Genomic DNA, 22228 nt, shown 5'->3' on the forward strand with positions numbered 1-22228 from the left:
TGATTTCAGCCATTACATGAACGTTCTAACTCGCAGGCTATGTGGACAGAAACAAGAAGATGTCATGCAGGTGTATATGTGTGGCTCTTCAGAGGGAGAATAGTCTGGTTTCCATGGAGCTCAGACACTGATGACTTAATAGGCCAATTTAACTAACTGCATGTTTGAATGGCTAGGACTAACAATGGCCTCTGATCTTGACACACACACACACACACACACACACACACACACACACACACACACACACACACACACACACACACACACACACACACACACACACACACACACACACACACACACACACACACACACACACACACACACACACACACACACACACACACACACACACATCCCAGTGCCTCACCTGGCTCTTGATGGCCTTCCTGTTCCTCTGGTCACTGATGACAGACAGCTGCAACTCAGCCATCTTCTTCATCTTGCTGTCCATGTCTATCTTCTGCAGCAGGGCGCCAGTCTGGCTCCTCAGTAACCGCACCGTGTCCTCCTTCCCCTGTCTCTTAGCCAGCAGAGAGGCGCTGGCAGAGTGGATGGCTGTCACCCAGTTCTCCAGGTCTGTCTGATTAGCAGCCTGCGGGGAGGAATGAGGCCAGATGACACAGTGCCATGGGGCAGGGGAACATAGGGCCAGGTGACACAGTGCCAGGCTAAGGGAAGGGCAGAGGAACATGGGGCCAGGTGACACAGTGCCAGGCTAAGGGAAGGGCAGAGGAACATGGGGCCAGGTGACACAGTGCCAGGCTAAGGGAAGGGCAGGGGAACATGGGGCCATGTGACACAGTGCCAGGCTAAGGGAAGGGCAGAGGAACATGGGGCCAGGTTAACAGTGCCAGGCTAAGGGAAGGGCAGGGGAACATGGGGCCAGGTGACACAGTGCCAGGCTAAGGGAAGGGCAGGGGAACATGGGGCCAGGTGACACAGTGCCAGGCTAAGGGAAGGGCAGGGGAACATGGGGCCAGGTGACACAGTGCCAGCCTAAGGGAAGGGCAGAGGAACATGGGGCCAGGTTAACAGTGCCAGGCTAAGGGAAGGGCAGGGGAACATGGGGCCAGGTGACACAGTGCCAGGCTAAGGGAAGGGCAGAGGAACATGGGGCCAGGTTAACAGTGCCAGGCTAAGGGAAGGGCAGAGGAACATGGGGCCAGGTTAACAGTGCCAGGCTAAGGGAAGGGCAGGGGAACATGGGGCCAGGTTAACAGTGCCAGGCTAAGGGAAGAGCAGAGGAACATGGGGCAGGTGACACAGTGCCAGGCTAAGGGAAGGGCAGAGGAACATGGGGCCAGGTGACACAGTGCCAGGCTAAGGGAAGGGCAGAGGAACATGGGGCCAGGTTAACAGTGCCAGGCTAAGGGAAGGGCAGAGGAACATGGGGCCAGGTTAACAGTGCCAGGCTAAGGGAAGGGCAGGGGAACATGGGGCCATGTGACACAGTGCCAGGCTAAGGGAAGGGCAGAGGAACATGGGGCCAGGTTAACAGTGCCAGGCTAAGGGAAGGGCAGGGGAACATGGGGCCAGGTGACACAGTGCCAGGCTAAGGGAAGGGCAGGGGAACATGGGGCCAGGTGACACAGTGCCAGGCTAAGGGAAGGGCAGGGGAACATGGGGCCAGGTGACACAGTGCCAGCCTAAGGGAAGGGCAGAGGAACATGGGGCCAGGTTAACAGTGCCAGGCTAAGGGAAGGGCAGGGGAACATGGGGCCAGGTGACACAGTGCCAGGCTAAGGGAAGGGCAGAGGAACATGGGGCCAGGTTAACAGTGCCAGGCTAAGGGAAGGGCAGAGGAACATGGGGCCAGGTTAACAGTGCCAGGCTAAGGGAAGGGCAGGGGAACATGGGGCCAGGTGACACAGTGCCAGGCTAAGGGAAGGGCAGAGGAACATGGGGCCAGGTGACACAGTGCCAGGCTAAGGGAAGGGCAGAGGAACATGGGGCCAGGTTAACAGTGCCAGGCTAAGGGAAGGGCAGAGGAACATGGGGCCAGGTTAACAGTGCCAGGCTAAGGGAAGGGCAGGGGAACATGGGGCCATGTGACACAGTGCCAGGCTAAGGGAAGGGCAGAGGAACATGGGGCCAGGTTAACAGTGCCAGGCTAAGGGAAGAGCAGGGGAACATGGGGCCAGGTGACACAGTGCCAGGCTAAGGGAAGGGCAGGGGAACATGGGGCCAGGTAACACAGTGCCAGGCTAAGGGAAGGGCAGGGGAACATAGGGCCAGGTTAACAGTGCCAGACTAAGGGAAGGGCAGGGGAACATGGGGCCAGGTGACACAGTGCCAGGCTAAGGGAAGGGCAGGGGAACATGGGGCCAGGTGACACAGTGCCAGGCTAAGGGAAGGGCAGGAAAACATGGGGCCAGGTTAACAGTGCCAGGCTAAGGGAAGGGCAGGAAAACATGGGGCCAGGTTAACAGTGCCAGGCTAAGGGAAAGGCAGAGGAACATGGGGCCAGGTGGCACAGTGCCAGGCTAAGGGAAGGGCAGGGGAACATGGGGCCAGGTGACACAGTGCCAGCTAAGGGAAGGGCAGAGGAACATGGGGCCAGGTGGCACAGTGCCAGGCTAAGGGAAGGGCAGGGGAACAGGTGACACAGTGTCAGGCCAAGGGAAGGGCAGGGGAATATGGGGCCAGGTGACACAGTGCCAGGCTAAGGGAAGGGCAGGGCAGGGGAACATGGGGCCAGGTGACACAGTGTCAGGCCAAGGGAAGGGCAGGGGAACATGGGGACAGGTGACACAGTGCCAGCCTAAGGGAACTGCAGGGGAACATGGGGCCAGGTGACACAGTGTCAGGCTAAGGGAAGGGCAGGGGACATGGGGCCAGGTGACACGGTGCCAGGCTAAGGGAAGGGCAGGGGAACATGGGGCCAGGTAATTCAGTGCCAGGCTAAGGGAAGGGCAGAGGAACATGGGGCCAGGTGACACAGTGCCAGGCTAAGGGAAGGGCAGAGAAACATGGGGCCAGGTGACACAGTGCCAGGCTAAGGGAAGGGCAGAGGAACATGGGGCCAGGTGACACAGTGCCAGGCTAAGGGAAGGGCAGAGGAACATGGGGCCAGGTGACACAGTGCCAGGCTAAGGGAAGGGCAGAGGAACATGGGGCCAGGTGACACAGTGCCAGGCTAAGGGAAGGGCAGAGGAACATGGGGCCAGGTGACACAGTGCCAGGCTAAGGGAAGGGCAGAGGAGCATGGGGCCAGGTGACACAGTGCCAGGCTAAGGGAAGGGCAGAGGAACATGGGGCCAGGTGACACAGTGCCAGGCTAAGGGAAGGGCAGGGGAACATGGGGCCAGGTGACACAGTGCCAGGCTAAGGGAAGGGCAGGGGAACATGGGGCCAGGTGACACAGTGCCAGGCTAAGGGAAGGGCAGGGGAACATGGGGCCAGGTGACACAGTGCCAGGCTAAGGGAAGGGCAGGGGGACATGGGGCCAGGTTACACAGTGCCAGGCTAAGGGAAGGGCAGGGGAACATGGGGCCAGGTGACACAGTGCCAGGCTAAGGGAAGGGCAGGGGAACATGGGGCCAGGTGACAAAGTTACCAGGCTAAGGGAAGGGCAGGGGAACATGGGGCCAGGTGACACAGTGCCAGGCTAAGGGAAGGGCAGGGGAACATGGGGCCAGGTGACAAAGTTACCAGGCTAAGGGAAGGGCAGGGGAACATGGGGCCAGGTGACACAGTGTCAGGCCAAGGGAAAAGGGCAGGGGACATGGGGCCAGGTGACACGGTGCCAGGCTAAGGGAAGGGCAGAGGAACATGGGGCCAGGTGACACAGTGCCAGGCTAAGGGAAGGGCAGAGGAACATGGGGCCAGGTGACACAGTGCCAGGCTAAGGGAAGGGCAGAGAAACATGGGGCCAGGTGACACAGTGCCAGGCTAAGGGAAGGGCAGAGGAACATGGGGCCAGGTGACACAGTGCCAGGCTAAGGGAAGGGCAGAGGAACATGGGGCCAGGTGACACAGTGCCAGGCTAAGGGAAGGGCAGAGGAACATGGGGCCAGGTGACACAGTGCCAGGCTAAGGGAAGGGCAGAGGAACATGGGGCCAGGTGACACAGTGCCAGGCTAAGGGAAGGGCAGAGAAACATGGGGCCAGGTGACACAGTGCCAGGCTAAGGGAAGGGCAGAGAAACATGGGGCCAGGTGACACAGTGCCAGGCTAAGGGAAGGGCAGAGGAACATGGGGCCAGGTGACACAGTGCCAGGCTAAGGGAAGGGCAGAGAAACATGGGGCCAGGTTAACAGTGCCAGGCTAAGGGAAGGGCAGAGGAACATGGGGCCAGGTGACACAGTGCCAGGCTAAGGGAAGGGCAGAGAAACATGGGGCCAGGTGACACAGTGCCAGGCTAAGGGAAGGGCAGAGAAACATGGGGCCAGGTGACACAGTGCCAGGCTAAGGGAAGGGCAGAGGAACATGGGGCCAGGTGACACAGTGCCAGGCTAAAGGAAGGGCAGAGAAACATGGGGCCAGGTGACACAGTGCCAGGCTAAGGGAAGGGCAGAGGAACATGGGGCCAGGTGACACAGTGCCAGGCTAAGGGAAGGGCAGAGGAACATGGGGCCAGGTGACACAGTGCCAGGCTAAGGGAAGGGCAGAGGAACATGGGGCCAGGTGACACAGTGCCAGGCTAAGGGAAGGGCAGAGGAACATGGGGCCAGGTGACACAGTGCCATCCTAAGGGAACTGCAGGGGAACATGGTTGTCATTGCTCTGCTTTCTCTCTCTACTCCCAGATGGGGATCCTTAAGTGCCAAACAAACGCCTCTTGACACATTCATCACTTTCGCTATAAAGCTACACTCCCTCAGTGCCTCAGTGCCTCAGTCCCTCAGTGCCTCAGTGCCTCAGTCCTCAGTCCCTCAGTGCCTCAGTGCCTCAGTGCCTCAGTCCCTCAGTGCCTCAGTGCCTCAGTCCTCAGTCCCTCAGTGCCTCAGTGCCTCAGTCCCTCAGTGCCTCAGTGCCTCAGTGCCTCAGTCCCTCAGTGCCTCAGTGCCTCAGTGCCTCAGTGCAACAGGCCAAGGTTTCCCCGTTGCCATGGTGATGTTGGGTAGATACAGCCCTGCGGTGTGATTTGTGTGTCTGGTAAACACTTGGTAACTGAATCAAATGAATGTTACTCTCTGAGAAAAAGAAGGTGCTTTCAACGCTCGTAAAACTGAGTGTAATGCACATTCAAGAGAAAAGACATTCCCTCTCGAATGTGGAAAAATGAGGCAAACAACCCTATTCCCAAACAGACACACTGGATGCATCCAAAATGGCACCCTATTCCTAACATGCACTACTTTTGACCAGGGCCCACAGGGTACACCCAACTACCTCATCCCCATATTATTACTTACCCTCTTGCACCCCGGTATCTCTACTTGCACATCATCATCTGCACATCTATCACTCCAGTATTAATGCTAAAATTGTAATTATTTCACCTCTAGGGCCTATTTATTGCCTACTTCCCTACTCTTCTACATTTGCACAAACTGTACATAGATTTTTCTAATTTTCTTTTCTTTTGTACTATTGACTGTACGTTTGTTTATGTCTAACTCTGTGTTGTTGTTGACTGTACGTTTGTTTATGTCTAACTCTGTGTTGTTGTTGACTGTACGTTTGTTTATGTGTAACTCTGTGTTGTTGTTGACTGTACGTTTGTTTATGTGTAACTCTGTGTTGTTGTTGACTGTACGTTTGTTTATGTGTAACTCTGTGTTGTTGTTGACGCACTGCTTTGCTTTATCTTGGCCAGGTCACAGTTGTAAATGAGAACTTGTTCTCAACTGGCCTACCTGTGTCAAGAATTCTGCCGAAGTCGATGCCTCTCCTTGTTTGGGCGGTGCTCGGCGGTTGACGTCACCGGTCTTCAAGCCATCATTGATCCATTTTTCATTTTTCCATTGGTTTTGTCTTGTCTTCCTACACACCTGGTTTCAATCCCATTCATTACCTGTTGTGTATTTAATCCTCTGTTTCCCATCAGGTCTTTGTCAGAGATTGTTTTATGTTCAGTTCGTGTTGTTTTTGTATTTGGTGCACGACGGGTCCTCGTACCCAGTTTGTTTCATTTGTATTTATGGTTTTGGAGTTTTGTTTTATTAAATTACTCCATTTTACCAAGTTTAATTCTCCTGCGCCTGACTTCCCTGCTACCTATACACACGATTGTGACAACCTGGTTAAATAAAGGTGTAAAAATAAAAATATAAAACATTTAAAAATCATACACGACTAGTCGACTCAGATCAGCCAGTAGGGAGGTTTTTCCCAACACTGCCATTTCACCCTCTTATAGAACATACACTGTAACAATGGAGCTGTAAAGCTGACACTACACCCAGACAGGACATAACCAACACCAACGCAGTCATTACCATCAAAAACAACAGCACAGCAAATCCTAAAAAGCAGATGTCCAGCCTAGTCCATACTTGTGCTTGTCCCATAGCAGGAGCTGTTACAAACCCTCTCAACACACTGCAGTCTGAGTAGAAAGCACAACCCTGTCAACGGGGCCTGAGTGACAGGAGCAGGAAATACAGCAGAAACCCATTAAACCCCCCAAAATGTTTCCTCTCCGCCATTCACACTGTGCTCTAAGAAAAATAGAACATCCTACAAATAAACAAGAGACAAGCTCAGAGTGTTATAATGTCCAATTTGTAAAGGCTAAATCAACACGATGATGTACTGCAGATTCAAACATGACAGGTGCCTCCATTGACGGCACAACCGTCTGTGTGGAACTAACCTCATCCCCAGGCTATTGTGCAGAGTTCACAGTGCATACGATAGCGCAGGGGTATTCCATTACTATTTTGAGAAGGTCCGGTCACACATTTCCTAGGTGGCAAAGGTCCAGATGGATAATGTCATTTAACAGTGTGGTAACAAACCCCCACCTCACAATCCATGCGACCCCAAACTGTTCACACCCCTCTTGTTGGCGGAGAGAAAATGTTGCAGTTTTAAAGATAATTTCCAGCAATTCTACACATTTTGCTATGGGACAGAGATGATTTTTTTCTGTTTTAAAGCTAATTTACTGCAATTATATGCAATCTTCCCTGTCTTATGTGTGTTTAAATGATACCAGGGGTCGAAACCTGACCCAGCAAAAAATAAAATATGTATATAATAATCATATTTTTTTTAAATCACCCTGTTCTGGGTCCAGATCCGCTCTGCGCTCCCCTAGCTGGGTGTGGAGGCTATAGCTCATATAGCTACTGTACATCCGAGCTTGGGGATAAATCTGTGTGTGAGCCTCGGGTAGAACGTACCTGCAACAGATAGACATCTCCGTAGCCATTGCTCAGGCAGAAGACGTTCTCCTTCTTGGGGTGTTCAGGGATCGCCTGGACTATGCTGTCCTCAGCAAGCAGGGTGTAGCACGGGGACAGCTCCTGCTCGGGACAGCTACTTTTCCCATAGGTCTCATAGAGCAGGAGGGTACACCCTGTATGCACCAGGGAGGAGAGGAGGCTTCAGCTAACACACAGCTTTAATGGGGAATACCTACAGAGCATATATCTAACAACGTGCATGCAACCTTTATTTAACCAGGTTGTCCAATGGTGGTCAGAAGACTTCTTTCCCAAGGGAGACCTAGTCAGCATCCCAAATGGCACCCTATTCCATTTATTGTGCACTAGGGCTCTGGTCAAAAGAAGTGCACTATATAGGGAATAGGGTGCCATTTGGGATGTACCCCTATTGTCTGTATGTATTACAGGTTATTTCCAGTGTGTGTAGGTGGAAGGCGGAGGGAGCCCTACCTTTGAGCGTGACCCAGTACTGCCGCCACTTCCTGCGGGCCACAAGCTCCAGCTTCCTGTCCTTATGCAGGGTGAGGAGGGGTTTGATGGAGAGCCAGCCGGCCCTGCGTACCACCCCTTGCTCCTTCTCAAACAGCAGGTCCAGCTGTTCCAGAGAGCCCAGGGACCCATTGCCACTACTCTCTCCCTGTTCCCCCACTCCTATTCCCCTTGCTCCTCCCATGTCCTCCCCCTCTCCATCCTCCGAGGGCTCGGTCCGCTCCGTGCCGCTGTTGCCTCCTGTCTCCAGCTCCTGCATGAAATTTTCATAGATGTTCTGCCGCAAGGCGTCACTGTGGCTCTGTTGGCCCCTGGAGGCCCCAGAGCGGACTGACAGGGTCTGGGTGTGGAGGGAGTTCCATACTGGACCAGTTACCTGGGACCTGGAGTCACCTAACCTAGGATCCACTCCAATGATAAAGCCTTCACTGGCCTCACTACCATAAGGCTCCTAGGGAGAGAGAGAACGAGAGTAGGAGAGCGAGAGAGCGAGTAAGATAGAGAGATCAGGATGGTTTTGAGGAGGAAAACAAGTCTGAATAGTTAACTAACTAGACCTTTGTGTGTAAAGTTAAACGATAATCTTACAATAGCACAAGATCAGGGACACAGAAGAGGCACAGTCAGTCCCCTATAATAACAGCCTGGAATTTCCCTGGTACGGGTAACAGAACACATGGATATTATGCAAACATTCTTGTGACTTGCCCCGCCTAAACATGTTAAAGGTTTCTTGTGACCAACAAAATAACAAAACCAGGACCTAGTCTTAGATTGCGACCCAAAAGGAATCAGGCCCACAGATGAAAGGGTAAAATAGTTCTAGTGTAGGTATCTTTGGGTGTGAATGAGTACTCTCCAGTCTTGACCCACTGACCTAAAGCTCTTACATGCTGTATCTAGTCATTCATTTCCATTCCTACTGGAACAAGACAAAGCCCATCTTAACATCCCTGGTTCAGTAGAACGGCGACCGTAATCTCTCATTAATAGCGAACAATAAACACTTTCTCCTGTCAGAGAAAGGTAGAGGGCTCCTCTTACATAGCCAGGAGGCGGGTCTCAGCCTGCTATACAATACAGAGAAAGGTAGAGGGCTCCTCTTACATAGCCAGGAGGTGGGGTCTCAGCCTGATATACAATACAGAGAAAGGTAGAGGGCTCCTCTTACATAGCCAGGAGGTGGGTATCAGCCTGCTGTACAATACAGAGAAAGGTAGAGGGCTCCTCTTACATAGCCAGGAGGCGGGGTCTCAGCCTGCTATACAATACAGAGTAAGGTAGAGGGCTCCTCTTACATAGCCAGGAGGTGGGTCTCAGCCTGCTATACAATACAGAGAAAGGTAGAGGGCTCCTCTTACATAGCCAGGAGGCGGGGTCTCAGCCTGCTATACAATACAGAGAAAGGTAGAGGGCTCCTCTTACATAGCCAGGAGGCGGGGTCTCAGCCTGCTATACAATACAGAGAAAGGTAGAGGGCTCCTCTTACATAGCCAGGAGGCGGCGTATCAGCCTGCTGTACAATACAGAGAACATAGCCAGGAGGCGGGGTCTCAGCCTGCTATACAATACAGAGAAAGGTAGAGGGCTCCTCTTAGCCAGGAGGCGGGTCTCAGCCTAGGGCGGGGTCTCAGCCTGCTATACAATACAGAGGGCTCCTCTTACATAGTCAGGAGGCGGGGTCTCAGCCTGCTGTACAATACAGAGAAAAAACGCAATGGAGTCATATAACACCATCGTTATTACCTGATTACATCCTCTTGTCCACTGTCGACAAATAAAGGCTGTTCACGGCAGTATTTTAACTCAAGTAATGCTGGAAAATGCTTGGTCATGTGTGACTCTGGCCTAATTTAACGTTCTCCGGCGACAAAAGAAGCAGGGAAGATTTCCTTTCTGACCTTTGAAATCTTTCCCCTCAAATTCGACACAAAGCCTTAAGGAGACGTACATAACATCTGTCATAATGATATAAGGTTCTGAAACGTTTGTCAGTCTTTAACTGTCATAGGATGATGTTTGACAGAGAGATATTCCTGTGACACTGCAGTGTTCTGCTTCATCTGATTGGTTCTAAGAGCCAACGGCCATCAGCCAATCACGTTGACCAAAACAACCTGAACAATGAGATTACCATCACACATAGTCAGCCTGCAGTCTCATGTCATAGATAACTGGCAACAGGTCATCTGATAAAGAGTTTACAGTACGTCCAGTCTTACTCCCTTTCCCCCTTCACTATGTACCCTCCCCTCCTCCTTCCCTCTCCCCTTTCTTCCCCTCCTTCCTAACCTGTAGTCTTCTCTTCTTCCTGCTTAGACTTCCTGTCCAGTCGCTGAGGCGCCGGATTCGGCTCTTCAGGTTGTCCTTCCTGCTGTTGCTGACGACGATGGCGGTAGGCTCGGTGGCGACCCTCCTGCAGGGCAGCGTGTGACTGTGAGCGGAGGAGTAGCACTGGTCGCCCGACTCTGAGCTCTCCTCCTGGTCGCCCACGTCCAGCGTCAGCACCGAGGCCAGCGACTCCCGGCGCTGGGGGATGTCCTGGAAGTGAGTGGTGGGGTATGTAGCCACCATGCTGAGGTCAGATAGGGACACGGGAGGGGAGATGAGGCTAAACTGACTCTGCTCCGGGTAGAGAATCATAGAATCTCCGATGCCACTGTCCTCAGTGCGGCCTAAAGAGCAAGAGTTATACCCGTTGCTGTTAAACCCTCGGCTTGCATATTGTCCATTACTATCCATGGTCTGGAAGAGGAGGTTGGGGTTGAACCCCGGGGACATGTCCTCAGTACGGGCGGATGAGAAGGTGTTGTAGTCGCAGCCCGTCTCCTCAGTGCGTGTGGAGGAGTAGGTGGTGTAGCCACTACTGTTGTCCCTCGTTGTGGTCTGACTACAGGTGAACACATTATCGTTGAGCTCTGTGGTGTTCCCCCAAGGAGAGTCGTACCAGGAGCCCTCGGAGCTGAGCGAGCTACCCTTACTGGTCCTAGTCAGAGAGGGCTCTGGGGCTGTTACTGCATTGTGGCTGTGGCCTGACAGACCCTGGGGCTCCAGAGGCATCCTCCTGGCATTGGTGAACTCCACACGCATGCTGCCGTCCTTACTGAGGAGCACCTTGGGGCTGCTGCGGCTCTCTATTGGCTCACACAGAGAAGTCATCTCAGGGGTGCGCTGCCCGTTAGCACCGAGACCGTTCACATTCTCCCCGCTACTCTCCAGGAAACCATAGCCGTTATGATCTCTGCTTTTCCTGGTCACTTGGGAACTGTCCCCTCCGCCACAACACTGCGGAGAGCTGGACTTCAGCTTGGCTCCTGGGGGCCCTCTCAGTCCCCTGCCCTCCTTGGTGATGTGGTGCTCGTAGTGTTGCGACAAGCCATAAGGCTGGTTGTGAGTGATCTTCTGCTGGGGCAGGCAGACCCTCCCTCCCTTGCCTCTGGTTTTGTACTCCTGACCGCCCCCCTCGCTGCTCCTCCACCAGCTATTGGGGGACAGGACTTCCTCCTTAATGGAGTGGAACTTTAGAGAGCAGGGTTTGGGTTTCCCAGGGACGTTGAAGTTGCTGTACTGGCTGTCAGTGTTTCCCATTCTGATCTGTAGTAGGGCAGAAGACAAAACATCTGCATGAGAGATAATCAAGAGAGAATGCCAATAATCACACTTTCATCCACAGTAAAGTCATATCGTATAAAATAAAAAAATCATGTCAGCTGTGGTGGAAACAGGAATTTGTTCGTTCGACTTGGCGGGGTCTTTTTGTGTCGCTAAAATGAATTATGCAGGAAATGGTGGTGGAAATGACTTTTTACGCAAATATTGATATAATAACCATCATATCAAAGTCAAGCGATGATATGGTGTGTGGTCCTCCCACTACGACTCAGAAAAACATGCAGTTTATTTGGCAACAAATGGAATAAGTTATGATGAACTTCACAGGGTGGTGAAAGTGTACGGTGATGAGCTTGATGCTCCTTTCCAATAAATATTGAAGGTGTTATTCTGGTGACATGATGATCGATGCTTGACTGCCGTCTGACAAATAGTTAAATGGTTAAAAAAAAGGTTCAATTAAATCAAATGAAATCACATACATTTTAATAAAACTAAATTAAATCACGAGGTTAAATTAAAACAAAAGCACATAAAAACAACAAACTACAGTATACACACACCAGCTGTAAAGTTATCTTACCTCTTGGTGTCTATCCTCAGGACAAACTCAGACACTATTCTGCATAGTCCGTCTCAGCAGCGCTAGCTGGGCTCTGTCCTGTTGTGTGAGCTCTTCAGAACTCAGCACCTCTCTCACACTCACACACACAGCTGCTCACTCGCTTGCTCTCTCTATCTCTCTCTCTGTCTCCAGCTCATCTGTAGGGAAACAGAGGAGGGAGGGACTTCAGTTAGCTCCACACACACAGTCTGCCTTGTATGTGAGCCCACTGTGGTTAGGAGGACCCCCTTTGCAACCCCCACTCTAAATCTAAACACCCCTTGTTCCTTGGCTTGGCCACTCCCCCCCACCCCCCCTCCCCCCCACTCCACTCAGCCTCCTTCCATGACGTACTGCTACTGAGCTGCTGAACAGACTTTTTAAAAGCGGACTTCATTCTGTCGCCTGTTTATTTTGGTTCTCAGGAATTCCGAGCAATTTCCTTTCCTTTTTAAAAACAGAAACCCTCGACTCTAAGATCGTTCAGTTTAAGTTATCAGACAAGGCTATTTCAACATCACCGTGAGCAACGTCTCTAAGTCAGATTTAAACTTTTTTTTTAATAACACAAGTTAGAAATCCCCCAACAGCTCAAGATCAAGCCAAAAAGGATGAAAGAGAACATATCTATAAGGTAAAACAATTACAGACATTTTGAAATACAATGACATCAACCCGTGTTTCCTGAAACAGATAAACCCTCAGAGTATTGTCCAGAGTTCTCATTTCCTGAGAGAGACAGAGAGGGGTCAGAGGTCGGAGTGGCCTAAGGTGCACCGTGTTCCATCAGTAAACTATAGCAGCACTATGCCTGTCCTGTCCTGGCCTCATTCATGCTGAGGAGGAGAGGAGAGAAGGAGAGGAGGAGGACAGAGCCCTTGGTTACACAAAGCAGGGTGAGAATACATCACACTGCTGACCCTAAACACATCCACAACCTTTGACTCCTTCAATTACACCCAACAGGAAGCAACGATCAGGAAACTTTGAACGCCTAGTCTGATGGCAGAGAAAATAGTAACTGGTTGACTCCAGTCATTAGGCTACATTCTAGAATGTTGAGGAGGACATAAGAACAGCAAAGTCATTATCACATCTGTCATTCAGAGCAGCAGAGGGACAGATTGTATTCGGCACTCGCTGTCTGTGTTAAAATTCTGATGGGCTGCGCTTTCAGCCAGTCAATGGTCTGCCACTTGGCTGGGACCCTAGACTATGGGCCTGTGCAGTGGGCAGGACTGTGGAACCGGCGCTTTGTGACACAGTTGTCGGCTTGCGCTGCAGACAAGGAGGCCATGAATGGTTAAAGGTGCAAGCAGGTGGCGGTCAACACTTTTGTTGTGCCTCTCCTATAGGCCACCTGCTCCCTTGCAAGGGAAGCCCCATCACCCCTATGTCACCCTTGATCCTGGCATTCTTCAATCACAATGAGCCCTTGGTGCAGAACTCCACAACGGCCATATTGATAAGCTGCAGACCATACTATTTACCAAGAGAGTTTTCATCCAAATGTTTCATAGCTGTCTATTTACAACCACAAACCGATGCTGATATTAAGACCACACTCAATGAGCTGTATAGGACCATAAACACACATGGAAATGCACATCCAGACGTGGAGCACCAAGTGGCCAGTGATTTTATTGCAAGGGAACTGAAATCTGTCTTTTCACATTTTTTTACCAGCATGTCACCTGTGCAACTAGAGGCAAAAACTCTAGATCACCTTTACTCCGCACACAGAAACACATACAAAGCTCTCCCTTTCCACATTTGGCAAATCTGACCATAACTATCCTCCTGATTCCTGCTTACAATCAAAAACTCATACAGAAAGTACCAGTGACGCGCTCAGTACGGAAGTGGTTCGATGAAGCGGATGCTAAGCTATAGGACTATTATATGTTCCAGGATTCATCCAATAACATTGATGAGTACCACATCAGTCACTGGCTTAATTAATAAGTGCATCGATGATGTCGTCCTCACACTGACCGTACGTACATATCCCAACCAGAAGCCATGGATTACAGGCAACATCCACACTGAGATAAAGGCTAGAGCTACCACTTTCAAGGAGAGGGACACTAATACGCTTATAATAAATCGCACTACGACCTCAGACAAGCCATCAAACAGTCAAAATGTCAACACAGGACTAAGATTGAATCGTACTACACCGGCTCCGACACTCGTCGGATGTGGCAGGGCTTGCAAAATATTAAGGACTACAAAGGGAAGCACAGCTGCGAGCTGCCCAGTGACACAAGCCTACCAGACGGGCTAAATGACTTCTATGCTCGCTTCGAGGAAAGTAACAATGAAGCATGCACGAGAGCACCAGCTGTTCCAGACGACTGTGTGATTAAGCTCTCCGTAGCCGATGAGAGTAAGACCTTTAAGCAGGTCAACATTCACAAGGCTGCAGGGCCAGACGGATTACCAGGACGTGTACTCCAAGCATGCGCTGACCAACTGGAAAGTGTCTTCACTGACATTTTCAACCTGTCCCTGACCAAGTCTGTAATACCAACATGTTTCAAGCAGACCACCATAGTTCCTGTGCCCAAGAACACCAAGGTAAGCTGCCCAAATGACTACTGACCTATAGCACTCATTTGTAAGTCGCTCTGGATAAGAGCGTCTGCTAAATGACTTAAATGTAAATGTAAATGTAAGTGCTTTGAAAGACTGGTCATGACTCACGTCAACAACACTATCCCAGAAACCCTAGACCCACTCCAATTTGCATACCACTCCAACAGATTAAATTATTTGTGCTATTTCTATTGTTATTTATTTTAACTAAAAAATATATATATTTTTCAATTAAAAAAAATATTTTTTACTTTGTATATTTTCTTTATTTCTATTTGATTTTTATTTATGTTTTACTTCAGTTTAATTTAGTAAATACTTTCTTAACACATATTTTTCTTAAAACTGCATTTTTGGTTAAAGGGCTTGTAAGTAAGCACTTCACTGTAAGGTCAACACCTGTTGTATTCGGCGCATGTGACAAATAACATTTGAGGGGATGGAGAGCTGGCACAGACAGAGAACAACCTGGCAGCGTTCCAAATGGACGTTAAAACCTGGCACAGACAGAGAACAACCTGTCAGCGTTCCAAATGGACGTTAAAACCTGGCACAGACAGAGAACAACCTGTCAGCGTTCCAAATGGACGTTAAAACCTGGCACAGACAGAGAACAACCTGGCAGCGTTCCAAATGGACGTTAAAACCTGGCACAGACAGAGAACAACCTGTCAGCGTTCCAAATGGACGTTAAAACCTGGCACAGACAGAGAACAACCTGGCAGCGTTCCAAATGGACGTTAAAACCTGGCACAGACAGAGAGCAACCTGTCAGCGTTCCAAATGGACGTTAAAACCTGGCACAGACAGAGAGCAACCTGGCAGCGTTCCAAATGGACGTTAAAACCTGGCACAGACAGAGAGCAACCTGGCAGCGTTCCAAATGGACGTTAAAACCTGGCACAGACAGAGAACAACCTGGCAGCGTTCCAAATGGACGTTAAAACCTGGCACAGACAGAGAGCAACCTGGCAGCGTTCCAAATGGACGTTAAAACCTGGCACAGACTCTTCTCTTCATCAACTTTATGTCGTTAGAACCCATCTGCTGCAGCCGAGAACTCCAAACTAAAAATCTACTGCAATGAGCTAATATTGTAATAACACACAATCTGAAGCTTACTTTATGACTACAGTACATATGAATCATCAGACTGAGAATGGAATTATTCATTGTAAACGGACACGTTCACAGAACAATGCAAAATGATTAAATAAACTATCAGAAAGTTGTTTAAAATAATACAGTGTATGTAGAGTTGATAAAAATCATTCTTTAACCAGGCTCCTCCCCTTCATCTACACTACTTGAAGTGGATTTAGTAAGTGGCATCAATAAGCTTTCACCTAGATTCACCTGGTCAGTATATGTCAGGTGGCCTGCTCGCCTCCCTACCACTGAGGAAGTACAGTTCCCGCTCAATGGTGGAACAAACTCCCTCACGACGCCAGGACAGCGGAGTCAATCACCACCTTCCGGAGACACCTGAAACCCCACCTCTTTAAGGAATACCTAGGATAGGATAAGTAATCCTTCTCACCCCCCTTTAAGATTTAGATGCACTATTGTAAAGTGACTGTTCCACTGGATGTCATAAGGTGAATGCACCAATTTGTAAGTCGCTCTGGATAAGAGCGTCTGCTAAATGACTTAAATGTAAATGTAAATGTAATGTCAGGGAAAGAGCAGGTGTTCTTAATGTTTTGTATACTCAGTGTACACCATAACCATTGCAGAATAAATTAATCACCATTTATGGCCATGATGAGTTCATATTCCCGAAGTAGCCATAAACAAATTACCATGCGCATCTCATTCAATTTGGCCTATTAGATAGGCTATTAATCTCTCATTTAATTGGGCCTATTAGATAGGCTATTAATCTCTCATTTAATTTGGCCTATTAGATAGGCTATTAATCTCTCATTTAATTGGGCCTATTAGATAGGCTATTAATCTCTCATTTAATTGGGCCTATTAGATAGGCTATTAATCTCTCATTTAATTGGGCCTATTAGATAGGCTATTAATCTCTCATTTAATTGGGCCTATTAGATAGGCTATTAATCTCTCATTTAATTGGGCCTATTAGATAGGCTATTAATCTCTCATTTAATTGGGCCTATTAGATAGGCTATTAATCTCTCATTTAATTGGGCCTATTAGATAGGCTATTAATCTCTCATTTAATTGGGCCTATTAGATAGGCTATTAATCTCTCATTTAATTGGGCCTATTAGATAGGCTATTAATCTCTCATTTAGTTTGGCCTATTAGATAGGCTATTAATCTCTCATTTAATTGGGCCTATTAGATAGGCTGATCCCTCTCTCTCCCCCTCCCTCTCTCATCTCTCGCATCGGTTCCTCTGCTGTTCATTCTAATCATCATTTGCATTAATCTCTCATTTAATTGGGCCTATTAGATAGGCTATTAATCTCTCATTTAATTGGGCCTATTAGATAGGCTATTAATCTCTCATTTAATTGGGCCTATTAGATAGGCTATTAATCTCTCATTTAATTGGGCCTATTAGATAGGCTATTAATCTCTCATTTAATTGGGCCTATTAGATAGGCTATTAATCTCTCATTTAATTGGGCCTATTAGATAGGCTATTAATCTCTCATTTAATTGGGCCTATTAGATAGGCTATTAATCTCTCATTTAATTGGGCCTATTAGATAGGCTATTAATCTCTCATTTAATTGGGCCTATTAGATAGGCTATTATAATTTCTACTTTTTGCTCTCCTTGCTCTGAGAACGGGAGGATGGTTCATAATATACAGTAGAATTTAACAGGTGAACAGACAGTTGATATTTTGCAGTGAAGTGTGTAGACTACCACTGTAAGTATAGCCTACTCTAGTGAATAAGTATTATAAGTAGTACAGTGCTCCTCCGAGATTCATGTCTCGGGCCACTTCGAGTGTTTCAGCGCCTTTAGAGAATTGCAGTTTCAGAATTCGCAGGCAATGTTGCATATTTAGGTTCGGGAAAACAGTAAATACAAAACATTATTGAATTCAAACTGTCTACATGTGCACAACAATTTACAATAGTTTTTGTATTTCAGAAGCGGTCAGATAGTTTACAGCAAATGGTACTGCAAAAGAAAACATTCTGTCAACACCTCCAAAGACATTTGAATAAGTTCACCATTGTTATTTATTTTAGATACTGTCTTGGCATAATTCCAATACTTCTGAAGTATACAGCAATTAAGGACGTAATTGTCAAATCTTAATATTTTTGTGCGTGAACAGTCTTTTCAGAAATGGCACGCGCAGATATTTAGTATAAATTTTACGCAACTGTTATAAATGAGGCCTCAGGTGCTTTTGTCAGCAGTAGAATGAATGACTAGAGACGTGGCTGGGAGAGGTTTGAAATAACAAACAGAGGTCTGTGAGTGCCAGTTCAGTCACGAGTTGAATCAAAGATTATTCCCCAACAGTGAAATAATGAAATGGATTAACCGTCACCTTTTAACTGGAATATAAATGCATTGGTATTCTTTGTTACAGTCAGTAAGTAACTATTTTAAAGGAGTGTCACCTGAGTTTTCACCAGGACTATTGTTAGACTGAGCAGGTGGGTTTTGGACCGTGTACAGTTTATGTTGCTTCTCCATACTAGCCTCTTGTTGCCAATGTTTGCTGACTGAGTTAGCAGCGTGCACCGCTCCTCATGAACAGTAGTGAAGCCTCACTTACAGTAGCAGCCTGGTCTCTGCACATGAGACAACATTCTATTTAAAAAATGTAACAAGAGTTGTAGAGGTGATCAGAGCGTCTCATGGTAGCAACACTTTCAGAACATTTTCAGTGTGGGACCAAATCCTTTATATGTTCTTGAAGTTCTCCTACGTGAGAGCTCCTAAGAGCTCCTTCTCAGTCAGAGATGACTTTGAGTGGTACATGTGAAGAGGATAAGATGCATCAAGAGGTGTAGTCCCAGGATAATGGGTTCATTTTTCCACTAGGTAGTCATCACAGGCACGCAGCCCAGCAGCCTCATCCAGCCCAGATCCAGTGGTAAACTGCCTTGATGTCTTTGTGGTTCCAGTGCAGAAGAAGGGCCCTCTGTGTTCAGCTGGCTGAACTGCTGCCATGCGGAATGTGCGGTGGATTTTCTACCTAATTATCTCCTATTTTCTCATGCAAGCCGGCACTTTTTCACGATGGAAGAATGCGATATAGGCTTAGCTGTCCTGGGTTTTGTTGTTTTTCGCTAAGCAGTCTCGCGCACAACATTAGGACTGGGTGTACCGAGGATGAAGAGGCCTTGTAATCCCACAATGGAGACCCTATATACATATGGCATTATAAGGCACGAGAACAGCCCTGATACAATCTTATTTCACTCATCTAAAATTCAATTATGGCAGACCGAACTATTCAACTATTAAAATGCTCCTGGCCAATAAACATAATTGGGTTCACATTTGATTCATAATAAAGAGTTTACTGTTGATCTCGAAGAGGTCAGACATTGAAAATAATAGTTTTAAATAAATGCTTTGATTAAAAAAAAAAATCTGATTGGGGTGGTAATATTAATCTATACATTTCTCTTTGGGAATCATCTTGATAAAAGAACAGTGGTTGATCATTATCTTGTTGTTAACATCATGGACAGTACACTATGTTCTACCCAATGTTGATAGAAATTGAGATTGGAGTGGAGCGCTGCTCTTTTGTGCTGGCTATGCCAAAAACACGTGACTGGCTCGAGGTAGGTGAAAGCCCACATTTTGGGAACGGAAGAACCCATTGAGCGTCATAGAGTATATGATGCTGAAAGTCAACATGGAGAGGAAGGGAAGGGTGCTGTCTGAGCAGCATACCTTAACCCAAATTAAACAAGGCAAATATTGTTCTTGGCAAAACGCCATCTTGTTTTTTTTTCACACGTCAGGGAAAAGCAAATGGCTGTGGATAAAGCTGAGCAAAGTGTTTGTGTTTCAAGTCATTTCAGGGGCTGGCATTAGCCCAGTGGGGACTCTCTGACAGCAACAAAGAGCCAGACTTTAAAAGACCTGAATATGAATTAGTCATACACAATTTATTTCTCACTTGAACAGTTTACCCTTTAATGTGCGACAGTCCGGTATCACATCATCAACTTGTATCGATCACATTTTTACTAACATGGCTGAAGATTGTTCTAAAGCTGTATCAGTGGCACTAGGTTGTGGTGATCATAACTTGGTTGCTTCATTAGGAAAACAAGCTACCGATGGTCCTACAGAGGGTTCAAGCAGGACTCTGATTGAAGCCTTGTGGGTGAGATTAAGAATGTGGTTAGAAGTGTGTAAGGATGATCCTGAAATGTCACTAAGTTTGTTTATGAAATTATTTCTGAGTATAGCTGATAAGCACGCCCCTTTAAGAAAATACACTGTGAGGTCAAAACGATGCCCCATGGATTGATGATGAGCTGAGAAATGCAATGATTCAACGTTATTATGCCAAAAAAGTAGAAGATACATCTGGCATTCTAGGAGTACGGCTTTAGAAAAAACGACAGATGATTGGTTAAAGAGAATGGATGACAGGAAGTTAGTTGGTGCTGTGTTGCTAGATGTCAGGGCTGCTTTTGATGTAATTGATCATGAACTGTTCCTAGGTCAACTCAAATGTTAGGATTCTAAGTCGCAGCTCTGTACTGGATGGAAAGCCATCTATCCAGGAAAAGGCTAAATGTGTCCTTTAATGGCAGTTTTTCAAACAGTAAAGATACCCACTGTGGTGTTCCTCAAGGAGGCTGCCTAGGCCCACTTCTCTACTCTAGCTTTACTAATGATTTACCTTCAGTCATGAACAAAGTAAGAGTGGTAATGCATGCTGATGACTCTACAATGTATAGCGCAGCATCAGAACGTAATGAGCAAACAGATGTACTGAGTAGTGAACTAAGAACTGATATGAACAAATAGGTGTTGAACATTTCTAAAACTAAATGTATTGTATTTGTTTCAAGTTATGCTTGCTGATGATACCCAATTGAATTTGTCGATGAATAGATAGCATGTAGAGCAAGTGAAGAAAACGAATCTACTAGGCGTCATGTCGCACTCAGCTTTATCATGGTCCGAACACATAGGTAATATTGTTAAGATGGGTAAGGGAATTGCTGTTACAAGAAAAGGTTCAGAGTATGTAACATCTAGCACTCTGAATCAGGTAATTCAATCCCTGGTCCTATCACACTTAGAGTACTTATGATAATCTGCAGCAAAGAAAGATGTATAAAAAGCTGAATATTATTCAAATGCATCAGAATCTCTCATGGCTTCACGTTGAAAACAAATTACTATCCAGTCTTCTGATTGTATTTAGGCATGTTATATATATATTTTAAAACACAGTGTTTTTCAGGCAAGGTAGTACATACTAGCAACACGCATAACCACCAAACCAGACAGGCATATTCAGGGCAGCTAAGACAACCCAAGCCAAGGACAAATAGCCTTAAATATACAGTTTTATATAGAGCCATTGCTGAATGGAACTCTTTACCCATCCATATTTCTCAGGCAACAAGTAAATCCACCTTCAAGAAAAAAATGTGATAGACCATATGACTGGACAGGAAATAGAAAGAACATCTAATGTGATAGACCATATGACTGGACAGGAAATAGAAAGAACATCTAATGAGATAGACCATATGACTGGACAGGAAATAGAAAGAACATCTAATGTGATAGACCATATGACTGGACAGGAAACCATATGACTGGACAGAAATAGAAAGAACATCTAATGTGATAGACCATATGACTGGACAGGAAATAGAAAGAACATCTAATGTGATAGACCATATGACTGGACAGGAAATAGAAAGAACATCTAATGTGATAGACCATATGACTGGACAGGAAATAGACAGAACATCTAATGTGATAGACCATATGACTGGACAGGAAATAGAAAGAACATCTAATGTGATAGACCATATGACTGGACAGGAAATAGAAAGAACATCTAATGTGATAGATCATATGACTAGACAGGAAATAGAAAGAACATCTAATGTGATAGACCATATGACTTGACAGGAAATAGACAGACCATCTAATGTGATAGACCATATGACTGGACAAGAAATAGAAAGAACATCTAATGTGATAGACCATATGACTGGACAGGAAATAGAAAGAACATCTAATGTGATAGACCATATGACTGGACAGGAAATAGAAAGAACATCTAATGTGATAGACCATATGACTGGACAGGAAATAGAAAGAACATCTAATGTGATAGACCATATGACTGGACAGGAAATAGAAAGAACATAATAATAATAATAATAATATATGCCATTTAGCTAATGTGATAGATTCTACATATGACCCACTGGACAGGCTCTAAACTGAGCTACAGAAGGACCATATCTAATGCGATAGACCATATGACTGGACAGGAAATAGAAAGAACATCTAATGCGATAGACCATATGACTGGACAGGAAATAGAAAGAACATCTAATGTGATAGACCATATGTCTGGACAGGAAATAGAAAGAACATCTAATGTGATAGACCATATGACTGGACAGGAAATAGACAG

At 47.1% G+C, this 22228-nt stretch overlaps 1 protein-coding gene across 2 annotated transcripts in view; it reads right to left on the reverse strand.

Moving 5' to 3' along the window:
• The window catches only part of LOC123990615 (rho guanine nucleotide exchange factor TIAM2-like), a 77160-nt gene that overhangs the window by 19439 nt on the left and 35493 nt on the right, over positions 1–22228 (reverse strand). For both annotated transcript variants that reach the window (XM_046291250.1, XM_046291249.1), the window contains exons 2-6: positions 12028–12206; positions 10125–11426; positions 7794–8283; positions 7299–7474; positions 374–598 (exon numbers count right to left, since the gene is read on the reverse strand). In XM_046291250.1, the coding sequence (XP_046147206.1) occupies positions 374–598; positions 7299–7474; positions 7794–8283; positions 10125–11420 (2187 nt within the window). In that variant the 5' untranslated portion in view covers positions 11421–11426; positions 12028–12206. The remainder of the gene's footprint in view (positions 1–373; positions 599–7298; positions 7475–7793; positions 8284–10124; positions 11427–12027; positions 12207–22228) is intronic.

Source organism: Oncorhynchus gorbuscha, linkage group LG12 (genome assembly GCF_021184085.1).
Source record: "Oncorhynchus gorbuscha isolate QuinsamMale2020 ecotype Even-year linkage group LG12, OgorEven_v1.0, whole genome shotgun sequence".
NCBI lineage: Eukaryota > Metazoa > Chordata > Actinopteri > Salmoniformes > Salmonidae > Oncorhynchus > Oncorhynchus gorbuscha.